The 20919-nt window shown below is 47.8% G+C and overlaps 1 protein-coding gene across 4 annotated transcripts in view; it reads right to left on the bottom strand.

Moving 5' to 3' along the window:
* The window catches only part of LOC126867998 (uncharacterized), a 258493-nt gene that overhangs the window by 5544 nt on the left and 232030 nt on the right, over positions 1 to 20919 (bottom strand). For all 4 annotated transcript variants that reach the window (XR_007690507.1, XM_050623115.1, XM_050623114.1 and 1 more), the window contains exons 8-11: positions 15612 to 15705; positions 10880 to 11077; positions 2560 to 2772; positions 405 to 2039 (exon numbers count right to left, since the gene is read on the bottom strand). Coding sequence is in view for 3 of the 4 variants with exons in the window: in XM_050623115.1 (XP_050479072.1) it covers positions 405 to 2039; positions 2560 to 2772; positions 10880 to 11077; positions 15612 to 15705 (2140 nt within the window). In the remaining variant the exon portion in view is untranslated. The remainder of the gene's footprint in view (positions 1 to 404; positions 2040 to 2559; positions 2773 to 10879; positions 11078 to 15611; positions 15706 to 20919) is intronic.

Here is a 20919-nt window from a genome sequence, read left to right as displayed (position 1 = left end):
CACGGCTTCGAAGACGGAGAGTATTGACGAGTAATTATATCGAGCCGCTTCCAATCTCCCTTTCTCTCTTCTCGATCGTTACAATCCTCGAGCTGTCTTCTCCTTTTTTCCTCGCAATATGATTGTTTTCCATCGAGCGCGCTATTACCAAGCCAGAAAGATCTAAGAATCGACTCTCTCCAGAAACAATCTTCGAAGCATTTCGTTCGAGTACCCTCCGGACGAGAAAAAGAGTCGGAAGATAGAACGACGGAGAGGACACGTTGCTACATGAACGTCGCGAGAAACCATCGTGGAAAGCTCTAAATATTTCCACGCGTAATACCCCGCGATACAAGCGGATGGTAATACCGAACAGTGATGGAATACTGCGTAGACGATAAAAAACGCACATATTTACTTACCAGTGAACGTCGATACGACGGTGAGATTCTCTTGACTGAGAATTCTTAAAGGATGCTCCTCTTGATCGCTCTCGGGCAAAGGATTTTCTCCCATACACATCGCGATGTCCTCTTCCGTCACTTGAAGACACGAGTCCTGCATGGGGACGGGTTCCAAATCCTCGACCTCGACGATCTCTAAGATCTCGTCCTCGGAAGACAACGAATGCCTGGATGGCAGGACTATGTCCTTGTGCGACAGATTCAGGCTCTCCATCGAGACTTCTCTGCTCACTCCGTTGCTCAGTGGCTCTATGAGGGGCAACGGTGGAGGTACAACGATCTCCTCGTCGTCGTCTTCGTCCTCCTGAAGATCCAGCTTCCCTTTGTCCACGCTGTCGTCCATGACAGGACTGGCTGTCAGATCCAGTCCGGAATCCGTGTTGGACTTGACGTTCAGAAGATTCAGCTTGGCGCCCAATTTCTCGGTGATATCCTCGATCTCGTTCGCCTTCAGGCTGTCGCTCTCGACCGTAGACAACGAAGTATCGTCGTCGTCCATAGCTCCGCACGTCTTGAACGTGGTCAGTTCCTTAAATTGCGACGACTGTCCGGACATCTTCGAAGACTCGATTCTGGCTGCTGCGTGTCTGTTCTTCTGGATCTGTGACGACTGATTCTCCACCCACTTTCTAATCATACTCTTCTTGTGGCTGTCCATGAATCCGTAGCCAGAGGAATGTTGCTGAGTATGTAGCTGCAACGTAGGCGGACCAGTCAATTGCATGGGTCCGTCGATCCAAGTTTCCCTCTTGTGGTGAGGATCTTTCAACATGTGTCTAGCCTCCGCGACCTTCGACTTGGAGATCCTGGGACCGTCTATCCACTGTTCGTCCGAACCACCGCTAGGCGCAGCAACTGGAATCTTGCTTCCAGGCGAATCGTTCACCTTCGACGAGGGAACCTTGGTCGACGAAATTTTCCTGGCCGGGCTGGCCTTCGGAGTGGCGGTGTGCGCCGGAGAAGTCTGCTTCGAGGCTGTCTGCGTCAAGGTCTTCACCGCTTTCGTCGATTTATGAACCGGACTGCGTTCTTCCGGCATCTTGCAAGGTCTCTCTGCCGCTGATCCACGAAGCACTCTTCCCATAGCGCAACGATTGTCTCCGGAATTCAGACTGGGTATATAAACGGGGGGATGTTCGCCGTCTGTCGCGTCGTCCGTACTGGGACCGACATAGATCACCGTATCCGCCGACAGATCGCTGGAGCTCGGATCGCACTCGCTGTTCTGCCTGGCCGCTTCTTCGCCGGAACTTCCACCGCTGCCTGTCCCCTGCGTGCCCCCACCGACGAACTTGATCTTTCTCCGCCTCATTCGGTGAATGCGGGACGCCAGTTGCACGGTGGTTAGCGTCTCCGTGTAGTGTTGAGCGTTGGGAGACACGTGGGCGATCATCGCGGCGTGACACGTCAACGAGCCGAGACACTCCTTCAATAATTGGGTTAACTTGTGTTCCTTGTACGGCAAATGCTTCTGCCCGTTGAAGATCGCTAGCAGGATATTGCCTAGTCCCGACAAGGGGATCCCGCCAGAGGACTTGCCGCGATCCGAATTACCCAAGTCCATTAAGTGCAGCCTGCTTCTGCCTCCGGCAACTGAGAATTAAAAATATCGAGAAATATATTCGACGTGCGTGAAAAATCGATTACGATATGGTTACGTTAGCTGGTCATTGCTCGGAACTTTATCTGATCATTACCGACGAAAACGATTCTAGGAACTTGGAAATGCGCGTGAACTACTGACACGTTTATCTATTCTACGAACGTAAGATGAAGGCTCGTGTCACGAAATCAGTTTGCAGAAATTACGGGGATGTAATAACGGCCGGTTAACGTAACGTTTGATTCTCGTGTCAGCGTGCCCAAAAAATTTCATACGCCACATAATAATGGTACTCAAGTAAATCGCGTTATCGGGTCCAGGGATTCCCTGCGAGAAACGATAGAAACAATTTCACAGAGTCGGTGGAAAATCGTCGCTCTCCATGAACGGAAGCCGCTGCAGATCAAGAGAGGGTTTCTAGTTTACGAAGCTCGATGACAAACGTTGTTTACGAGCGGCGACTACGAAGGAGCAGAGGGAATCGGTGGAGGAAGGAAAACGGTGACTTACCTCCACCCTTGCCGGCGACGCTGTACTGATAAACGTGTAGAGTGTAGAGCATGTGCGCGTCTCCGTCCTCTCGTTGTCGACCCGCGACCGCTGCGTCCAAATAGAAGGCGGCACGTTCCGCAGTCGGTGCACGAAGCTCGCTGTGCTGCTGCAGCTGCAGGCTGCCGAACAGTGGGTCGTCCCTCAAGTACACAGCCGGCGACTGCTCGGAATCTGGGAACAAAGAGCCGTCGCAAATCACGTTACACGCGTTCCCCTTGTTACGCTCGTCGTCAGCCTACACGGTAAATAATAACACGTGTCGACACGGTTTCTTTTGACACGGAAATACCGTAATAAATACGCCCTCTGTAAGTTGTTAGTGAAATGGTACACTTAACGGAATGGTATTATTCCGCGAGGATAAAAGTAACTTTTCCTGTTGTTACTCGAAGGAAGTATCGCGCGGAGAAACACGAGGAAATACAGAGAAAAACGTTGGTTGGGTTATGGAGGGGAAATAAGCGGCACGCCAATCGCGAACAACGTTCAGTAGCCGACGCTGTTATTTGATGGAAAAATAAAATCGCAGATAGGAGGGGCATAGCGATGCAGGTGGACGCTAGACAGAAGCGTAAATCGGCCCCGCCTAGACCACGGAATATCCGCGGATCGTCTCCAGCTGACTTACGACATCGATAAAACGTGGAAAGATGCGCGCCGTAGAGATATCCCGGCGCGTTATCGCCGATAACTATCGACGACTGGCTTGTGTTTGGCCATAGCCACGGGTCTTTGCGCGAATAATCAACGTAATGCGGAACGTAGCTGTAAATAGTGATCAGTGTAAAAGCACTGTTACAGCCTCGTCGTCGTCGTCCTGCTATCACGGATTTCTTCAAAAGTATATCTAGTCAGGAGCGTTATTCGATAGATGAAAAATCCCGATTTGATCCTACCAGTGGATAGGTCCTCCGTGAAATCGATACAAAGATCCGACGCAAAGATTGATCAGAAATTTATAACCTTCTAGAGGAGCAAAATTTTATCGCGTTTCTGCGTTCGAGAAAGGGTTTCTGAAGTTTTCGTAATAACACACGCGCCATCTGATCAGCTCGTAAACCAGCGTGTTTTATGTACAGCCTCGCCAGTGACATATTGCCAGCGCCTTGGAGAAAGCTTTCGATGCGAAACGACGCCGGGGGAATATTGAAAGACAACGATCGTGATTATGTACCTATCGATTCTTCGAGACGCGCACCGTAAAAATCTGATATTTCCTTTTGTTACGGAACCTCGAGGTGCACTGGACAAATATGAAAAAACAAGGATACTCGTAAACTGTTGTTTCGAACTGTTTTGTAGAACTGTTTAGATAAGATGCTTAATCTGCCTGTTGAATGTTCAATTAACGGTTTATTATCTCGTCAACGTATTCTTAGTATCGTAAAAGAGCGCGTAATGGTTGCCTCGTTTCCATTATATCGTTCGGCATGATATCTGTTATTTATCTCCTTTTTACGACATTTTCTAACTACCCTGGAGACCGCAGACAGACAAGATTACTATAAACTCGATCCTTGTGAAGGCAATACGAGTCAAAAACAGGAAACTCTAGCTCGTAATATGGAAAAATATCTTACGACATAAATATTTTCAAACTTGGAGATCTTTATTTCCAAATGATCAAACGGTTCGTCTTCGTTAAAAGAGAGAATATAAGGTAAGGTTAACGAAAAACAAAGCGACGTTACCGAGAAGAGCATGCCCGCTCGGACGTATTAATGCAGCAGAGGCGTGGCAATATCCATAAAAAGGACAGGAAAAAGTAATATTGTCGGCATCTGTGCCGCGTGACGGTGGTTCGCAACGATGGAAGAGACGAGGAGACGTTGCTTGGAAATCCGTGGAAATAAAACGCCGATCTTCCGCGAGAAGAACTCGCCGGAATATGGATACACCCTGCGATCCGCTTACCGCTGTCTTCTCTTCGCATAGGGTTCGAGGGTGGCGGATAAATCGTTTTTCGACGCGTTTCGAATACTAGCAGAGTTGGACCAATCGACTCCCCCGAGGGTGAACCAAACGATGGGCAGTGAAAAAATCTGTTTCCGGCTTTCTGAATGACCAAGAACGACGAGACTGTTTTGCCAAACGCGTCGCGTAGGTATATTCTCCTTGAAACGGTTGCTGGTTCTTACCAGGGAAACTGGCCTGCAAGTTTAACATAGGGCGACGGCTATTAAGGGGTCTAAAAATAGAGTAAACGACGAAACGGTTCGAAGTATAATAGTCGTTCGACGAGGGAAAAACAGAAAAGAACGCTGCCTTAAACGCTACCTTCTCTCTTGGCTGCGCGAAAAATCAGACGGAAGCCTCAATCTTCCTGGCATCGTTGTTTTTTCTTCTTTCGCAGCGAGCCCGATAATCATCGGTCGCTGTATCAGTCGCGGATCGGAACCGGCGGAAGCGGTAACTCGTTTTCCAGGGGATCGATAATAATTCGTCGGACATGGCGCAGCTTTTCCTTGTAATTCGCTCGACCATTGGCATCTCTATTCGCTCGTAACGCCGAACTTTCGCTTCTTCTCCTGTGTCTACGTTATGCGCTTCGCTTTTCGTGTCGTAAGAAATACGAGAGGAACGGCGAGGGAAGAAGCAAGAAAATTAACGAACGCCCGGATCCTGGTATTAAAGTAGAAACAGTCGTCGCACGGAATTGTGGAAGATGTGCTCTGCACGGTCATATGTTCGGCGAAATAAGTGTACGGCGCAAAGACCACTGGCTCGCGCCGTTCTCTTCATTTCTCTTCTCCTTTTTCTCGTTCTCTTCGTTCTCCTCGTGGGCGATGTCTCGTGGGGACGCGCAGTAGCGAGAGGCGAAGGGCCACGGTTCTGTTTCAGGTAGTGCCCTGAGAAGTAGAAAAGGTCGTAGGTCGTGGAGACTACGGATAGAGCCGGAGGGCACCACGGGAAAAGCTGGTAATAAGCGGCTGCGAATATTCGTCCGTCGTGAAAGTCAGTCCCGTCTTGACTATAACTCGAGGATCCGTAGGGAGACGCGCGTAGCCACGTTCCGCGTATTTTTCCCCAACTGAGAGAAAGAAAGAGGAAGAAGGGGAGACCGACGGAGAAAGTTTTCTATAAATCATTTCTCGCCGTAATAAGCACGGGAATGCTCATTTAGTCGTTAACTTTATTTATACACCGGGAATAAATTGCGCGAGTACTTTTAATTCGAGCTGCCTTTAATTTAATACTCACGGACTTATTGCTTGCTCTCCCTTCTCAATGGCTTTATGCGATTCTTATGACCGCGCGCGTCTCCGATCGGAACAACCGGTCGGTAGGAGGAAGAAGCTGAGGGTACACTTTTATTATCGCGGAGAATCGAATCTCTTAATGAAACACGCGTGGGAAGCTGGCTCGTGCGCGCTCCGTTGCTTTCGAGAATTTTCCCTACGCTTGGCAAACACTGGCATATCAGGTGAAATCTTGCAAAAAGAGGAACAGGATAATAGAGACGCCGCCTCGCCGGCTTCCCTCGTTCGCCTGTTAATCCATGGAACGGCCATTAAAATTAACTTCACGTGTTATTCTTTCATATGGTTCGCTCTACGCTTCTGTTACTGCTACGTTTGTTTTGTTCAAACTCTAGGATATTCTCTTCCTACCGTTTCCTGCATCGATCTATTCCAATTTCTACGTCAGATTTTTCTAATTGCATTTACCCTTTACTTCCCTACCACCAGATCAATATCTCGCAGCGCTCCGATTTTCCGTTAAAGCAACCGCGTTGTTAACTCTAAAAATCATCAATTCTAAAACTAACGAAGACTAAATTTTTATCTAACTCTCACATAGCGGAAACGAATGATACTCCCGCTTCGGGTTCATGACAGAAATTGAAAGGGAAAGAGCTCGTTCGGAGACGAGATCGACGTCAAAGTCATTCGATCGCAGAACATTCGCGACGTTCGACTTTTACGATGGTATAAGAAAAATTATTACCGGCGTAAACCAACAATTTACTTTCCGGCCGAAAGCTGGCAAGACCTCGCGTCATTAAACTTTCAAGTGACGAAGTGAGGAAAGCTGTCGTTAACGAAACGATCTCCAATTTCTGCTCGACGCGGAACAGAGGGCCGGGGCATGGGCCATTGCTCGCTACCATTTGCTCGAAAGCCAGCCGGTACGTAAGACGACGATGGTTTTCTTTAATTGCCAACCGCACGGTAGATCCCGCTTCGTATCCCCCTCGTAAAAGTTACCGTCTCCGGTAAACGATTCATCCTGGGGACTCGAAAGGAGCGGAAGGGGATTTTATGACAAATATAACGTTGACAATTGATGATTCAACGAATGTGTTTCGACGTGAAAAATTTGAGGATGAAACGCGATCGTGCTGGAAATCAACTTGACAGATCTAATCCGCCCATCGAGCAGGCTAATATCCTCCGAATAATTTGAACAAACCGGCGCGATTCGATGAATAAAATAGCTGGTAACAGGACGACGATACACGTTTTGAAAGCAAGAACGAATAGGAACTGTTTTCGACCGCAAATGCACCATTGGTTACATGCCCGACTCCCCTATCGATCCCATGTACTTTCTGGTGTATATCGAAATGCAAACACGCGGCTTCGAGGTTATTCGATCGATCGTTTCGGCCAGCCAACAAACAAATGGATATTGACAAATAATTCGCGCGATCGAAGCGCCGCCTCTGTTCTCAATGGGAGCAAAATATCTTTGCATTGCCGGTGCATTTGCGAATGAAACAAACGCTTTTCTTCCTATTTGCAACCGGCACAAGAGGCGATACGTAACGTTGATCATAATCGAATGAAAATTCCCTCGCAATTCCTGAACGAGCCAAGGGAAATAAAAATTCCCGTGGTACTCCTTTCAATTCTCCATCGATCCCCGTCTCCGTTCCGCAGCATTCCACGGAACAAAACTAAAGGAAGAACACTCCCATCTGCGTTTTATGCGCGTTACGTTAAAAGCCGCGTGCTCCAGTGACGGCATAGCTACGACGACGTTTCCTCCATTATTCTCTCCTCCCTCGTCCTTATCTTCCTTCTTATCCGCTTTACGCGCCAACCCGACGGAGGAGTATAAAACAATAACCGTGGCGCGAGTCACGATGAAAATTATTGCGAGCCCCGAGCTCCGCCGTTCGTCTCGCCTCTCTCGCGGCGAGAGAATCTCATACGAAAAATATCCTAGAAAATATTTTCCTTTCTCGCCACCATTGAAATGCACGCGGCCGCTTCGAAAACCTGCACAGTATATACACAGCAGATTCACGGCGTGTCTCATCCTCTTCGTTCTACTCTCAAAAAGCGGTGCGAGCGTTCCTGCGAACTCGTTTATCGCGTACACTCGCCATGGCAAGACAAATAGAAACCCAACGAAAATGGTGCGGAAGTAAAGATTAACCGAAGCGGAGTAGGGGTGAAAGAAACAAAAGTAAATTACCGCAAAGACGAAAGGTATTTCGTTTCTGGTCCTCGGGTCTTCGAGACCCGGGAAACGCCGAAAACTTTAAATAATTACCGGGGCCGGGATTATCGAGTTCACCGGTAGAAAAGTCGAAGTTCGAGGGTGTGTCGGCCGAGGGAAACGACGCTCTCTCGGTGCGCCAAGTCACGAGGCAACGACAAAGGACGGAGAAACGCCCTGAGAAAGTCGAAACGAGGAGAGGATGAAACAAGCGACAGTCGAACGTCTCTGCAGGCCTCGAGATACGAGTTAATTATTTAATAACCTGGAAAATTAATTGCACCTCGTCTTAATCAGTTAGCGTTCCAGTCAACCGGAAACAGAGTCTTTCGTTAAAACTTGGATCCGCACACGCGCCGCATTTCTAAACTGGAATTAACGCGAGGCAAATCGTACTCGAAGAAAGTAACGTGTGTACTAAGCTTTTTGAACAAACAAACAGGTAAACAGCGAGAAAAGTTCTGTCCCTTGAAATTTGCCATACAAGTACATCGTCGCGTTCGTTTTAAAACAGAGGGCTTAGAGCTTCGTTTGCTCCACGGAGTACATAAATTAAAGGCGTAAATAGGCAAAAAAAAAAAAAAAGAAAAAAGGAATTGGTACCAGTTTATGGACGGGCTCCTGTGCGTGGCAACGTTCGAGGAACAGTTTACCGTTCGACGCCGCAGTTTAATATGCCACGTTCCAACGTGGCACGCGACTTCTGCGTTAATGTCAGCTGCGAAATTTACTACGATTGTAACCCTTTGGGATTATGACCCTTTTGCATTTATCCTCTTTCACGGCACGATCACGATAACTTCGGTTACATTGTACGCCGTGAATTGTTTCTTAATGCACCGCGTGTCCGCGTAGCCTTTTTAATTTTTAAATTCAATCTTAATGCATCATACCACCCACGTGGATCGCTTCGACGATAATTTCGACACACGTTTAAGTGCGCGATAAAGCTCGGTCGTTTCCGAAAAAAACCACCATTAAACATCGTGCGCGTCGTTGATACATTCCCTCGATAGTTAACAGAGTTCTAAGAACAGCGGAGCGTATGATTCGCGAGGCAATTACCTCGAACAAGCATGAAAAGTTGATGCGAAAATATGGTTTTCCTCCTATATCGGCTATTCAACGATATCGTAAGAGAATCGAGAAGGTTAGAAGTGGACGAAGGTTAATTTTCAGAGATGGTTCGAAGAAAGCTTGTTTCTCGTGCTCCCCGACTTCCAGAGAGTTCCCATAAGTGCACCACAGCAGAGAAGAATCCACCCTTCGGTTTCTTATTAGTCCTCCTAGGAGTTGTTCCTTGCAATTCTTTCGCAGGCGGCGAGCAAAGAGCGAGAACAAGGAAGAAGAGTACGGAAGGAGAGAATAAGACAAAGAGAAAACGTGGAAGACGAAAGGAGGGAAGACCAGAAATAATCTTACCCCTCAATTTTACGGGCCACCGAGTGGACGAGGTGGTCCGTGAAGACGAAACCAAATGACGACCGGAACGATTCTCGTCCTGTTTCCTGCATACTATCCGTCGAATCTTCTACGGATGCGACGAGAACCAAAAGAAGCAAGAATTGAAAGCAACGATTTCATTCTTACGGGCGTTCGATCGGTGCATCTTCTGGCATTATGACTGACCATTCTTGTCGCTCGAAGGACGCTGAGAAGCCAGTCGTCTGAAATGGAAGCTCGATGGAACGCGAGCTGTAGTATCAAGTGAGCGGAATATGCGGTTTTCGGATGTAATTTGCCTCTCCATTTTATGCCGAGTCCGCGCATTTCGAACCGTAACGGGCTCTTACGATCCCGCCTACTCCTTTTGTATCGATATAATTTAGCCCGACGATGCTTCCAGGATGACAAATTCACTTTGAGTCTTGCTGTTTTGTCCATTATCGATCGATATTTTCAGAAAATTGTAATTTTTCGCTCCTCCATCTTCGCCGATCGTTAGTAGAATATTTGAACCCTAACTTAGACTCTTCCTTATAACAAACATTGTTTTCACAATTGCGCATGTGTCGCTCTTCGAAACACCAATACGATTTATCAGGTATAACCATAATTAGAATTCGCGTGATCGATTTCCACGCATCCGTGATTAGATAGAGGAAACAAGGTTCTGAAGATTAGACCAAGTCTCCGCAATCAGCTTATCGACGGACGACAATTCTCTTCGCTGCACTCGGCACTAATTAATCCAAAACGATTGTACTCCCCTGCATTGTTCCAAGCATCGAATTAATTGCGGCGAACGTGCAACCCTATCACGGAGGACCTGTGGAAACTTTCAACCCCTCTGCGTTTAGGTTTATCTGTATATATACGAACATAGACATAAGTATTGATCTAAGACGTTTCTTTTATAGAGACTAGAGGAGACGAACTCCTAAAACGAGAGGACCAAGCTCGAGCCAAGTGTTTCTTACGACTCAAGTTTCTTCGACACGCCGCGAGCACAATGCTATCGCGATCGGAGTGCGTTAAAACGAGAAAAGTTCGACGCCGTTGCGGAGATTACGTTACAAATGTTGCGCGTAATTTGTAACCGAAACTCTATCCGGCGTCCTGTGGTCACAAGGTTCGTTTTCCCCGACTCGATTCAAACTTGGGTGATTCGGATGATGAATGGACGTGTCTGTGTCTGGATGGATGGACAGAGATAAGTCTTCAGTTTCTGATGTTTCTTACGAACTTGCTGGAAAGTAGTAGGTAAACGTGGAAAGAGTATTTGCGTTTCCATCTTGTTTCTTCATTTTCTCGTTATATTCTCTCAACCTACGCTTTGTGTAGCGGTTACATGGCTGGTATGTCGGTGATCCGGCTCGTATTTACTTACCGTTGGCGTGAGCCGCGAGAAGATCCCTCAGCTGCTGTTGACCGGTGGTTAATTCTACGCAACTGACCCTTACACTGAATCTGGCGCCTGTCCTTTGTCGCTGCTCGGAAATTCCGCGGAAAAGCCAAGCTATCGCGCACGGGATCGCTCCTAATGTGTGCCCTGCCTCCGGTGTGCCCAACATCGTATGAGATTTGCCTGAAAGAGTAAAACAAAGTTTTAATTATACAAATATCGAATTTTTATGGATGAGTGCAAAGTGCTCTCCTTCTAAGCAATTATACCGTCGACAGCCGATGGCTACGTGACTTCCAGCCATTAGCCATCGTTGGACATCTCTGCTCATCCTCGCTTTCACTGGCTATACGCGGTTCGAATATCCAACATAAATTGTGCTACGGTTGAACAGCGTCGGACTAATTGACACCGGCGGTTCCTAAAAATACGTCGCCGTTGACACAAAATACGTAGAGACACGCGTTATCATTCATAAATTAAAACAGTTCTGTGGCGCACTTGTATGCGATGTCGAGGCGTGGCATGCGTCAGCCCGATTAATCGTGACCATGGAACAAACAATGGGTCTCCCGATTGATTTCCCTCGCTTTTCGTGCAACCACGTGCCACTACGAGATCGATTCGCACGGTTGCCCTTCGAAAATCCGCCGTCCATGTACATGGCAAATCTACAGATCGACGAAGCGCGCAACAATCGCGACGCTTGGTTTGTGGTCCCGGTCGGCGACAATTAATTTGTTTACTATTTACCGGGGCGCCATGGGAAATGCGAGCGCGATCAACGCTCGATCATAGTTACAATGCGTAACTCGTCAGCGACGAATTTATACCGAGGATAGATTGGAACCGATTAATTCGGTTACCATTACAAGTCCGTGGCTTTCATCGGTGACAGGTGAAACGAATGGCGGCTATTTCGTGAGTTCAGACGTCCGTGGTTATTTATGGAAGGACCGTTAAAAACAATAGCTCGAATTCTTCCATCGAACGAACTTCGGGTCATCGCGTCAGTGTCTGACCACGACAGTGTAATTCTACTTATCTTCGCCACTGGCTGATATCCGATTCTAGTCATCTTCTTTAAGCCTCTATTTTTCTCCAATGTCTATAGAATCTCCCGGTCTACGGCACACTCAGCCAGAATGGCATTCTTCGTCCTCCTAGCGAAAGGTGGAACTTTGGAATTCAGCGCGAAAAGGCGGCAAGTTCGCGAGCCAAGAGATATTGCCGATAGGTAAACGAAAAAGTCTTATTAAAATCATAAAACAATACGGGTGCGGCGCAAGAGTTCAACCGAAAAAAAGAGGGAAGAAAAGGTATGGTAGGAAAGTGAAGGACCGAACGAAAGGAGAAACGACGGGAATTGAAAGCGGAAGGCGTAAGAATTCGAGGGTTGGGTTCTCACGTTGGCTGCTGGCAACGGCGAAATAATGGAAAAGCACCGGCAGCCGTCGCTGAATCTTAAACGTTATTTAATTGTTTTAACGTAAGACGGTGAATTATGTTGTTATTTAATTAGAAACCGGGAAGAAGAGGGAGTTCAACGGGCATTCGTTTACGAGTCGACTTTCCGGTCAGATTGAAAAACGTTACGCGGTTTAATCGTAATTAATCTCTCTAAAGGGAGAATCCCGCGGCCTATTTTGCATCGCGTGTTCTAGAAATTTTGGCCATCTTTCGAATCAACGAGATCGAACAATTTCGGAAGGAACTGCGATCGACGATGCATCGGTTCCGCGAACAGCTGCGCGTATCGTTGCTTCTCAGCATCGAGTCAACGACTGAAACGCGGACAAGCGGAAAAATTCCGCGAGAACTCCCACTAACGGCAAAGAGGGATGGAAAGGGGGCGAGAAATGTTCCGAGGGAACCACGACAGGGAAAATCTTTAGCGCGACACTCGCGTACGACTGCTTTAAAGCCGATGCATCTACCGATTGAAATTCCCTTCGAGTTCATCCCACCCTCCCCTCCATCAGCGGGTAAAAGAATATCACGTGGCGCACAATCGCTTACGTGAACGGTAAATAGGAATCGAAACCCTAGTTCTGTCTGAACATTTCCGCGATGTTCGTTCGCCTATGCGTTCGAGATCGAACGTCAAACGGAATCTCGGAGAACGCGTACGGAAACGAACGTATTCGCGAATTCTTCTGAAAGGAAATGATCTGTACGGCGAAAACGATGCTTCTGTTGGTCGGCTGAACCATAGTATCGATTTCGTTTCTCGCGAATTTCCACCGCAAAGCGGAAGCATTGCGAGAAACAACTCGTGGAATTCGTATCGTGGTGGTGGTGCTGAATCGGGCCACGTTCGCAGTAAAAACGAAGCGCGAACCATCGTTTCCCGGTATAATTATCGCGAGTATTTGCATGTCAAAGCGGCGGGCGACAGGCTCGCGCGTTCTTCGCTAGCTCTCTTCTCGTTTTGTTGGTTAATCTGCTTTCTCAGTGGTTTCTCGCGGTAAAAGGGTTCGACAGCGTGTACCTTAAGGGTTGTGGCTGATGCGGAGTAATTAGCACCGCGTTACAAAGTACAAAAGGCCGCATTGTCTGGCTGTCATGCAGGGAGCGCGCGCTGCCTCTTCGTCCTCTCTCCTCCTCGGTCCGCCCCTTACAATTTTCTGTACGACAAATCCTGTTGCTTTCAAAGGGACCTTCCAGCCGTAGTCGTTTCGTAGTCGTTTCGTAGTCGTTCCACTTGGTTTTTTCTTGTTTCCCGTGGGTGTCTCGCGATTTCTTCTTGAATCGTGGCCCCCGTCGTCTTTTCGCGACTCGAAGTAGATGGCTCGTTGAATCACGCGAAGAGAGAACCAGGAAAGGCGCATAACTTTAAGATTCGTTCGATTGCTTACGATGCATAAGCTCCTTTTCCTTGCGCTCCCTTTTCCCTCCTCCTCTCGTCTCGTCTCGTCTCGTCTCGTCTCGTCTCGTCTCGTCTCGCCTCGTCTCACCTCGCGGACTTCGTCTCCTCTCTCCTTTTGTTCCGCGTTTCGCTGGTGCTTCTCTCTGTGTCAAAGCAACAGGAAGCGGGGAGGTAAAGAGTTAGGGGAGTCCGGCTACAAAGAAAGGGAAAGAACAGAGGGGAAGAGGAATGACACATAGACGAAAAGAGAAAGGGAGAAAAGTGCGTTGTCGTAGCTATGATCAAAAGCAGTTTGCTCGCGGACTTGCCTCAAGTATCTTTGGCGGAGGTGCGAAGGGATGAAAGTTCCTTCCACGTCTTTCTCCTCTCGCGTTTCTTTATCTTCGCCCATCTCGTAGACCCTTTTATCTTTCTCGCTAGTCTATCGTATCTTCTTTCGTCGTACGACGCATTTTCCTCTTCACTGAATTATTCCTTGCAAGAAAATTTCGATCGATCGTGACATCTCATCTTCGATCGTTTAAAAAATTCATTTAGGAAACTAAAACGACATCTTTCGACGAGTATCGTTCAAAGAAACTGCTAACGTCGAATATTCCGAATTCGAGTATTTACCACTGATAACTGTGCAGTATACCGGTGGGTACACAAGCGGCGGAACTCGGTAGAGAGGTTTAATCGGCCTCTTTGCATGACTTGCCATAAATCCATCAGCTCGGAAGTTATTTCCGTTGAAAATACAGCGAGACGAGGCGAAGATAATCTCCGGTGTGCGTTAAGATTCGAAAGGTGGAAGAAGAGCGTGGAGAAGGGAGCGAGAGGTAAAAGGGAGAGAAAGAGAGAAAGCGAGAAAGCTCGTGTCCCAGTAGCATACATTATCTCGTTTCCTTTCGACTCCACCTTTTCGTTCCTCGTTCTCGCCTCCTTACTCTCCTCGTCCGTTTTCCCGCCGGTATCCACGCATCTCGCCACTTCCTTCTCCGACCCGAGAAAATCTTCCTTCCCCTCGGTTTCCTCGCATAATCATGCATTTGCATGCAAACTCGATATCACTACTTAAAATGTAAAACAACTCGCGCGCGTCTCGCCCACCGCGTCGGTACTCTTTCTTTCCCTTAGCTTCTTGCAGAACGATGAAAATCGAGCGACAAACTGCCGCGCCGGTGAAAATGGACGCTGCGGTGCAACGCAGGGGGAACGATGTGTAAATAAAGAATCGCCGTCGCGATAGGTTCATCCGGCGAATGGTTAATTCGTGGCTGGAGATAGAGCTCGGACTTTTCCGTCGGGGAGTTTCTCCCAGACGAGTGAAATTCAAGTTTCCAAAGATAACCCTGTGTTCTCCGGTTGTCGAGCGATGCTCGACTAGTCGTGCAATTATGCAAAACAAACTTCGTTCCACGATTTTCATCTAATTTTCGACAACGAGTCGCCGGTACTTCTGCCGTATCTGCAATTGCAGTAAACAAGTTGCGTAAAAAGCTCACTTCTAGCTGGAACAGATGCATCTTGACGTTCGAACGTACCACGATGGGGAAGAGAGTAGTAGGACGATAAGAAGGACGAGAAATTCCCCGTGGTATTCATATTTCATGTAATTGTTTCCATGCTCTGTCGGGATGAGCTCCGTTCGAGGGACGGACAATGACGTTTTGTCTACGGGGACGACGGACTTTGTCGAACAATGTGCGGACGGAAAGGAGCGAACCAGAAGACGTTGTCACTCCGCACGGAACGATGAAAAATGTTTAACGAGCTTTTTATTGGATCTACGTCGTGAGAAATCCCTCGATACCAAAGTCAGTTCGAGAGGAGATTTTGTATCTTGGAAATCATAGATAGACTCACCTAGTCCCGCGTGTCCGAAACAGAAGAGGCAGCCGTCCGTTCCGTTGATAACCGCGTGGATGACGTCCGTCAGGGCACTCGAGCAGATCTCCGTCTGAAACAAATGTAAGAAACGTCAAACAAAGACAAAAAGCAAAGCCATGCAAAAAGTTACGTTAAAATTATTCATAATACCGAAGGAAAAAGAAAATTCCATTTTTCCTCAAATTAACGTTCCAAGTTTGAAAGAGTGTTTTCGTTTTATTTGCATGACGATAATTGATATCAATTTGATTATCCAAAGTTAGCTTCGAGTTAGGTTATTTAATAACTACAGGCGAGGCACTTTCAAGCACGATGGACGCGATTTTAATTGTTCCTCGTCGTGATGGAGGTCCGCTATCGTCTTCCTCTCCTTTCGTCGGACGAGACACCAACCAGGTCTTTCGAGGGTAACGACGAAGCTTAACTTAAAGTGCTTAAGAAACCGTTTGCGGGACGGTTTAATAAACGGGACGAGCGTTACGTCCGCTGAGCGAAGACGGTGCTTCTAGAGAGACGAGGACGCGAGGATTACGGGAGGAGCGGCTTTGTTTGCTTTTAATATATTCATAGACTGGGAAAGTCTTTTCCGGCGCCGAGAAAGAGCGCGTCAACGGCCAGATTTTTAGCTCGCGTTCCATCTTTCGCCAGACTGCGTCCGTTTCTCGTTACATAGATTTGCGAGCGGTCGTGAGATCATCTCGGTGCTGCTAGCGAGACTAGCGGAGGGTCCTTACCAACAAAAAAAAAAAAAAAAAAAAAAAAAAAGAGAAAAGGAGAGAAAAATGGGAAAAGAGGCTACGAATCTATGAAGGGTCTCTCGACCCAGGCGTTTCGCGAATTTCCTGCGGAAGCAACCGGGAATTTCCTTCGAGCCTGCACTCGATTCGTCCTGACCGATCGATATAGACATCGACCATCTTCTCTTTTACTCTCGCAAGGGTTAGTAAACGTTTCGCGGCCAGAAAGGGTGGTCAGAGAGAGAGAGAGAGAGAGAGAGAGAGAGAGTGGAACGGGACAAAAAGTAGGAAGGATGTGAGCAAGAGAGAAAACGAAGGGAAGGGGAGCAGGTTGCTGGGAATATCGAGAGGAAGATGAGAACGTGTCGATACCTCGACCAAACAAGATTGAAATCTTCGTGGACGAGAATCGGATGAATCTCGAGGCCCGAGATGGAACAGGGGGAGATGAAAGCTCGGTGGCGAGAGCAGAGTTTGAGCGAGCGAAGAAAGAAGAGAGAAAGAGAAGGTAAGAAGGAGAATGGTAGAGATAGTTTTGCAAGGGGACAACGCGAGAGGAGAACTGCACGGAAGATGGAGCGAGCGATTTGGATAGAGGAAACCCTTCAGGCTGCGTTTTTTCCTGCCTCTGCTCTAAAGGAAACGGAAATAAGAAGTCCAGTCCCTCCTCCAATATGGTAATTCCAATCTGTCGTTGCTCGTTTCAAAGTACGCCCGTTCTAAAAAGAACGAATCTCCTCGATACTCGTCGATTGCAAGCGCGACGGGAAAACGATTCCGATCGATGGAAACGCGATCCACGACTTATCCGCTTCAAAATCGCGAGAATCATTCGCCTATCTAAAAAAGACGATAACGCGAAAGCGTCGAAATCCTCGACGAGATTAATGGAGAGGGGAAGAAGAAGTGGAAAGAGGCGAAGAAGAGGTCTGCGGGACAACAAGGACATTCATAATTATAACGGGATCATCCCAGGGGGATGTAACGCAAAGCAAACATATTTCGCGGCTACCTGCACCCTCGAGAGATCCGCCACTCTCTCTCTCTCTCTCCCTACGCGCCTCGGCTGCCTAGCGGAACCGACGGCATCACAGTTAATGAAATACGTGACCGAAGCCTCCGTCATAATCTCAAACACTTGATTCCGCGATCCCGCACGGAATTGAGAGGAACGAAGGGTTGGCCCGACGTTGTACCGCGTGGAAAACATCCCCTCCGCGGCCGTTACTCGTACGCTTGATAATGCGTTGAATTTCAATCCTTTCTCGATGCTACGTCACTCGCTCGTTCTACTCGTCATGAACACCGAGGCATTGCAGAAGAATTTATTAATCGGTTAAACTTCAAATATACACGTTTAAAGAAAATATCCTGTAATTACAATCGCAAACTCGTCGTTACGTAGCTCTTTGCCAGCCATCTCTGAAACGTCTTGCCATCGAGGATCCTTTCCTCGGAGACTTTTAAAGCTTACGACGATCCCAGCCACCCCGTAAAAAATTCCCATGAAAATGTCCCATCCACGGAAAAAGCAGGCGAGCTTTACCGACTACCCAGGGAACGCTTAAGAAAACGAACTGAAATTTGTACAAGAAACGTTACCAACAACTCCGCGACAAGAATTTTCTCTTTCTTAAAGAAGCTTTCCCTTCCGAGGTGGATACCCGGACCAGCGATTGAAAGAAATCGAGCAAGAAGCCGAGCGTCTCTATCGCGAAGAGGACGAAGCGAACATTAATTTCGGCGAGTGTAAATTAAAAGGGAGTAGAAGGCATCATGGTGTGACTTACAAGCGACGTTAGCCAGTGTCGTGGTGGCCTGCGTCGCGTCTATTCCACTTGCAGGACGCGTTCTAGTAACGCAATATTGGTGCTGCCGCGTGGAATACCAATGAAACCGGGAAGGGTCGAAAGGGGAGAAGAAAGGGGGTCGTCGATGCTCGTGGTCCAAGACAGACTTCTTCTTCGCCGAGGAGCAACTTCCAGTTACGCTTCTCTTTCCTTCGTTCCCATTCCTTTCCCTTCTTGCTGTTTGTTCCTCTCTTTCTCTCCAAATTCACCCTTCTTGGCGAAATGTAAAACTCGTGTAAGAAAGTTCGAAAAGACGCTACGGGAAAAAGGAGTTCCGTTTGCAATGGGGTGTCGCCGTGAAGAAACGCGGGACCCTTTTAATGGCTGGAAATAATCGAATGACCCCCCCTCCGCGAATCTCTTAATTCGCAAGTTTCCAGATGCCTCGAACGCCGTTAGTGTGTCGGGGTGAACGAAACAGGTGTCGCAGCCGCTTCCATTTTCTTAAACCCTGGCACTTTCGTGGATTCGTTAGAGTTTCTTTTAAAACGCGTGGCCGATTCGTCGAACTTGGTTTACTCTTGTCGAGAGTATCGAACCTAGGATCTTACGAAAGCTTTTTTTGCATTTAACGAAGAAAGTATACGAAACGAGCGGAAACGCGTTGTAATTCGTATGAGATGAAGTTTGTCGATACGGTCATTGGCATAGACATTGATGAAGTTAGTTTACGTAGCGGAAAATCGCGTTGAATCAGCGTATGATGTAGCTGCCAACGATGTCCCTGGCATAACATCCGTCAGTGCAATTACTATCGGTTAATTGTGTGAACGTTACGAAAATCACGTTTGTTGATTGCGTCGCCATGTCGATGAAAACTGGCCATCTAGATAGTTACAGTCCATAGAAAAGATACTTGAAACAATAATTCTAACAATTGCAAAACAGATGAGATAACATGAAAATGTGTCAAATATAATTGCAGAATCAAAGAAAAAGCGAAGTTTCTACGAAAACCTGAATTTGCTCGAAAGATACGATCTTCCTAGAGTGTACGGGATGTCTAGAATTTACGTGTGTTATAGATAGAATGAAACGTAACTACGAAATTACGTATACAATTACGTGATACCGTATACTCGAATCATACACGATCGGCTGACACTCGGCCGATTTTACGATCTCTGTATATTGTAGAGACCATTACCTGCACCATTCGAGGAAAGTAGGCGGTTTACCATTTGCATGTAGACGCAGCTGGCGCGTGCAACATCGCTGGATCGTTCGATGAAAACCATATCAAAAACAAACAGACCCGAGAGGGTAGTTTTCGCTCTCGTTTCGTCGTGTCTACGAGCGACGATGCGTGCGCCGATCGTGCATGTACGCGCGGAACGCTCGCGCTCGTTCACGAGCCGATAATTCCGAAAATTGCGTCGCCATATGCGTGACATCCGGTTTTTGTTCACCGCACCGTGGTTCGTTCGGCGACTTACTCGCTTATAAATAAATTCCGATTCGATCGAGCTGGCCGATCGTCGCCGGAAATATTCGACGCGGATCGATTCACCGATATGCTCGACACTCTCGTGGAATATTGGACGTTCCAGCGATCAAAGTGCGTTCACGAGTGACAACTATTTCAGCAACGTCGCGAGGAATCGCTCGCACGAGAGAGATCGAGAGAGCGCGCTCGCGACGATGATCGGTTCTTGCTGCCCTTTCCTTCTAAAGTATAGCAGCTCAACACGGTATTTTCAACTCGTCGACTTCGTCGAGATATTCCGCGTGACGCGTTAACCCCCGGGATAACGACCAAAGAACTTTTTATCCGACGCGTATTCGAAGCGTCGCGGTAAGGCCGATCACGAGTTTGTCAAAGCGGAAACGTGGAAGGGAGGGTGCGAGCAGATATGGAGACGCGCGAGCGACCTCGGTAGTCGGTGAAATATGTCGCGATTTACACGGGAGATTGGCGTCATTGACGCCTGAAAAGTGAGCGAGACAGCAGGCTCGCGTCAGCTTGTTCGAAAAGCAACCACGCTACCCCAACAGCGAGGCGTGTGCGGTGACTGGTGGGATCAAAAAAGCATTCGGAAAATCCAACGCTCGGTTTGACCGATGCAGAATCGAAATCGTTAGTAACCCTATCCGCGTTTCGTTTCCAGTTCTCTTCCGGCCCCGCTAGCCGGCCTAGCTCGTTCTCCTCTTCTCACCGCGAGTTTCCGAACCGCTTGGAACAGTAATTGTTAAAAATAATTAACAGAGTTTCGTCGGGACTGTTTGAAAAATCGTTCCGTATAAACAGGGAAAAATTACTTTTTTCCTAACGATTTCGAGATGGAAGAACGCACGAACGAAACCACGAATCGGGCAGCACGTAGCTGACCGAAATCCACGATCTCCGGGAGAGTGACGTCTCGCTTTTGGGACGGCTGACGCGTGTCAGACACCTGCCAAACTTCATCAGGGGTTTCGGAAAGCCAGCTCGTGGCCCGAATTAATCTTACTGTAATATGGAAATGCATCGTTCGGACAGACTATGCGAAGATCCGGTCGGACGGATCCGGACACGAGGCAGAACAAGGAATATAGATGCGGCCAATTGGGGTGGATCCGTTCCACGGGCCCGTATGATTGGTTTACAGATTAGCATGACTCTACCGTTAGAACGTCGCTATCAACCCCTATTCGAGGGCTGCTTATTCATCCACTCCCGGACAGGATCCGGGATCGACTAGGTTTTTCTAACGTTGT

The sequence above is a fragment of the Bombus huntii genome, chromosome 7 (genome assembly GCF_024542735.1).
Source record: "Bombus huntii isolate Logan2020A chromosome 7, iyBomHunt1.1, whole genome shotgun sequence".
Taxonomy (NCBI): domain Eukaryota; kingdom Metazoa; phylum Arthropoda; class Insecta; order Hymenoptera; family Apidae; genus Bombus; species Bombus huntii.
The sequence above is the reverse complement of the archived record's forward strand: the minus strand, read 5'-3'. Positions and strand labels throughout refer to the sequence as shown.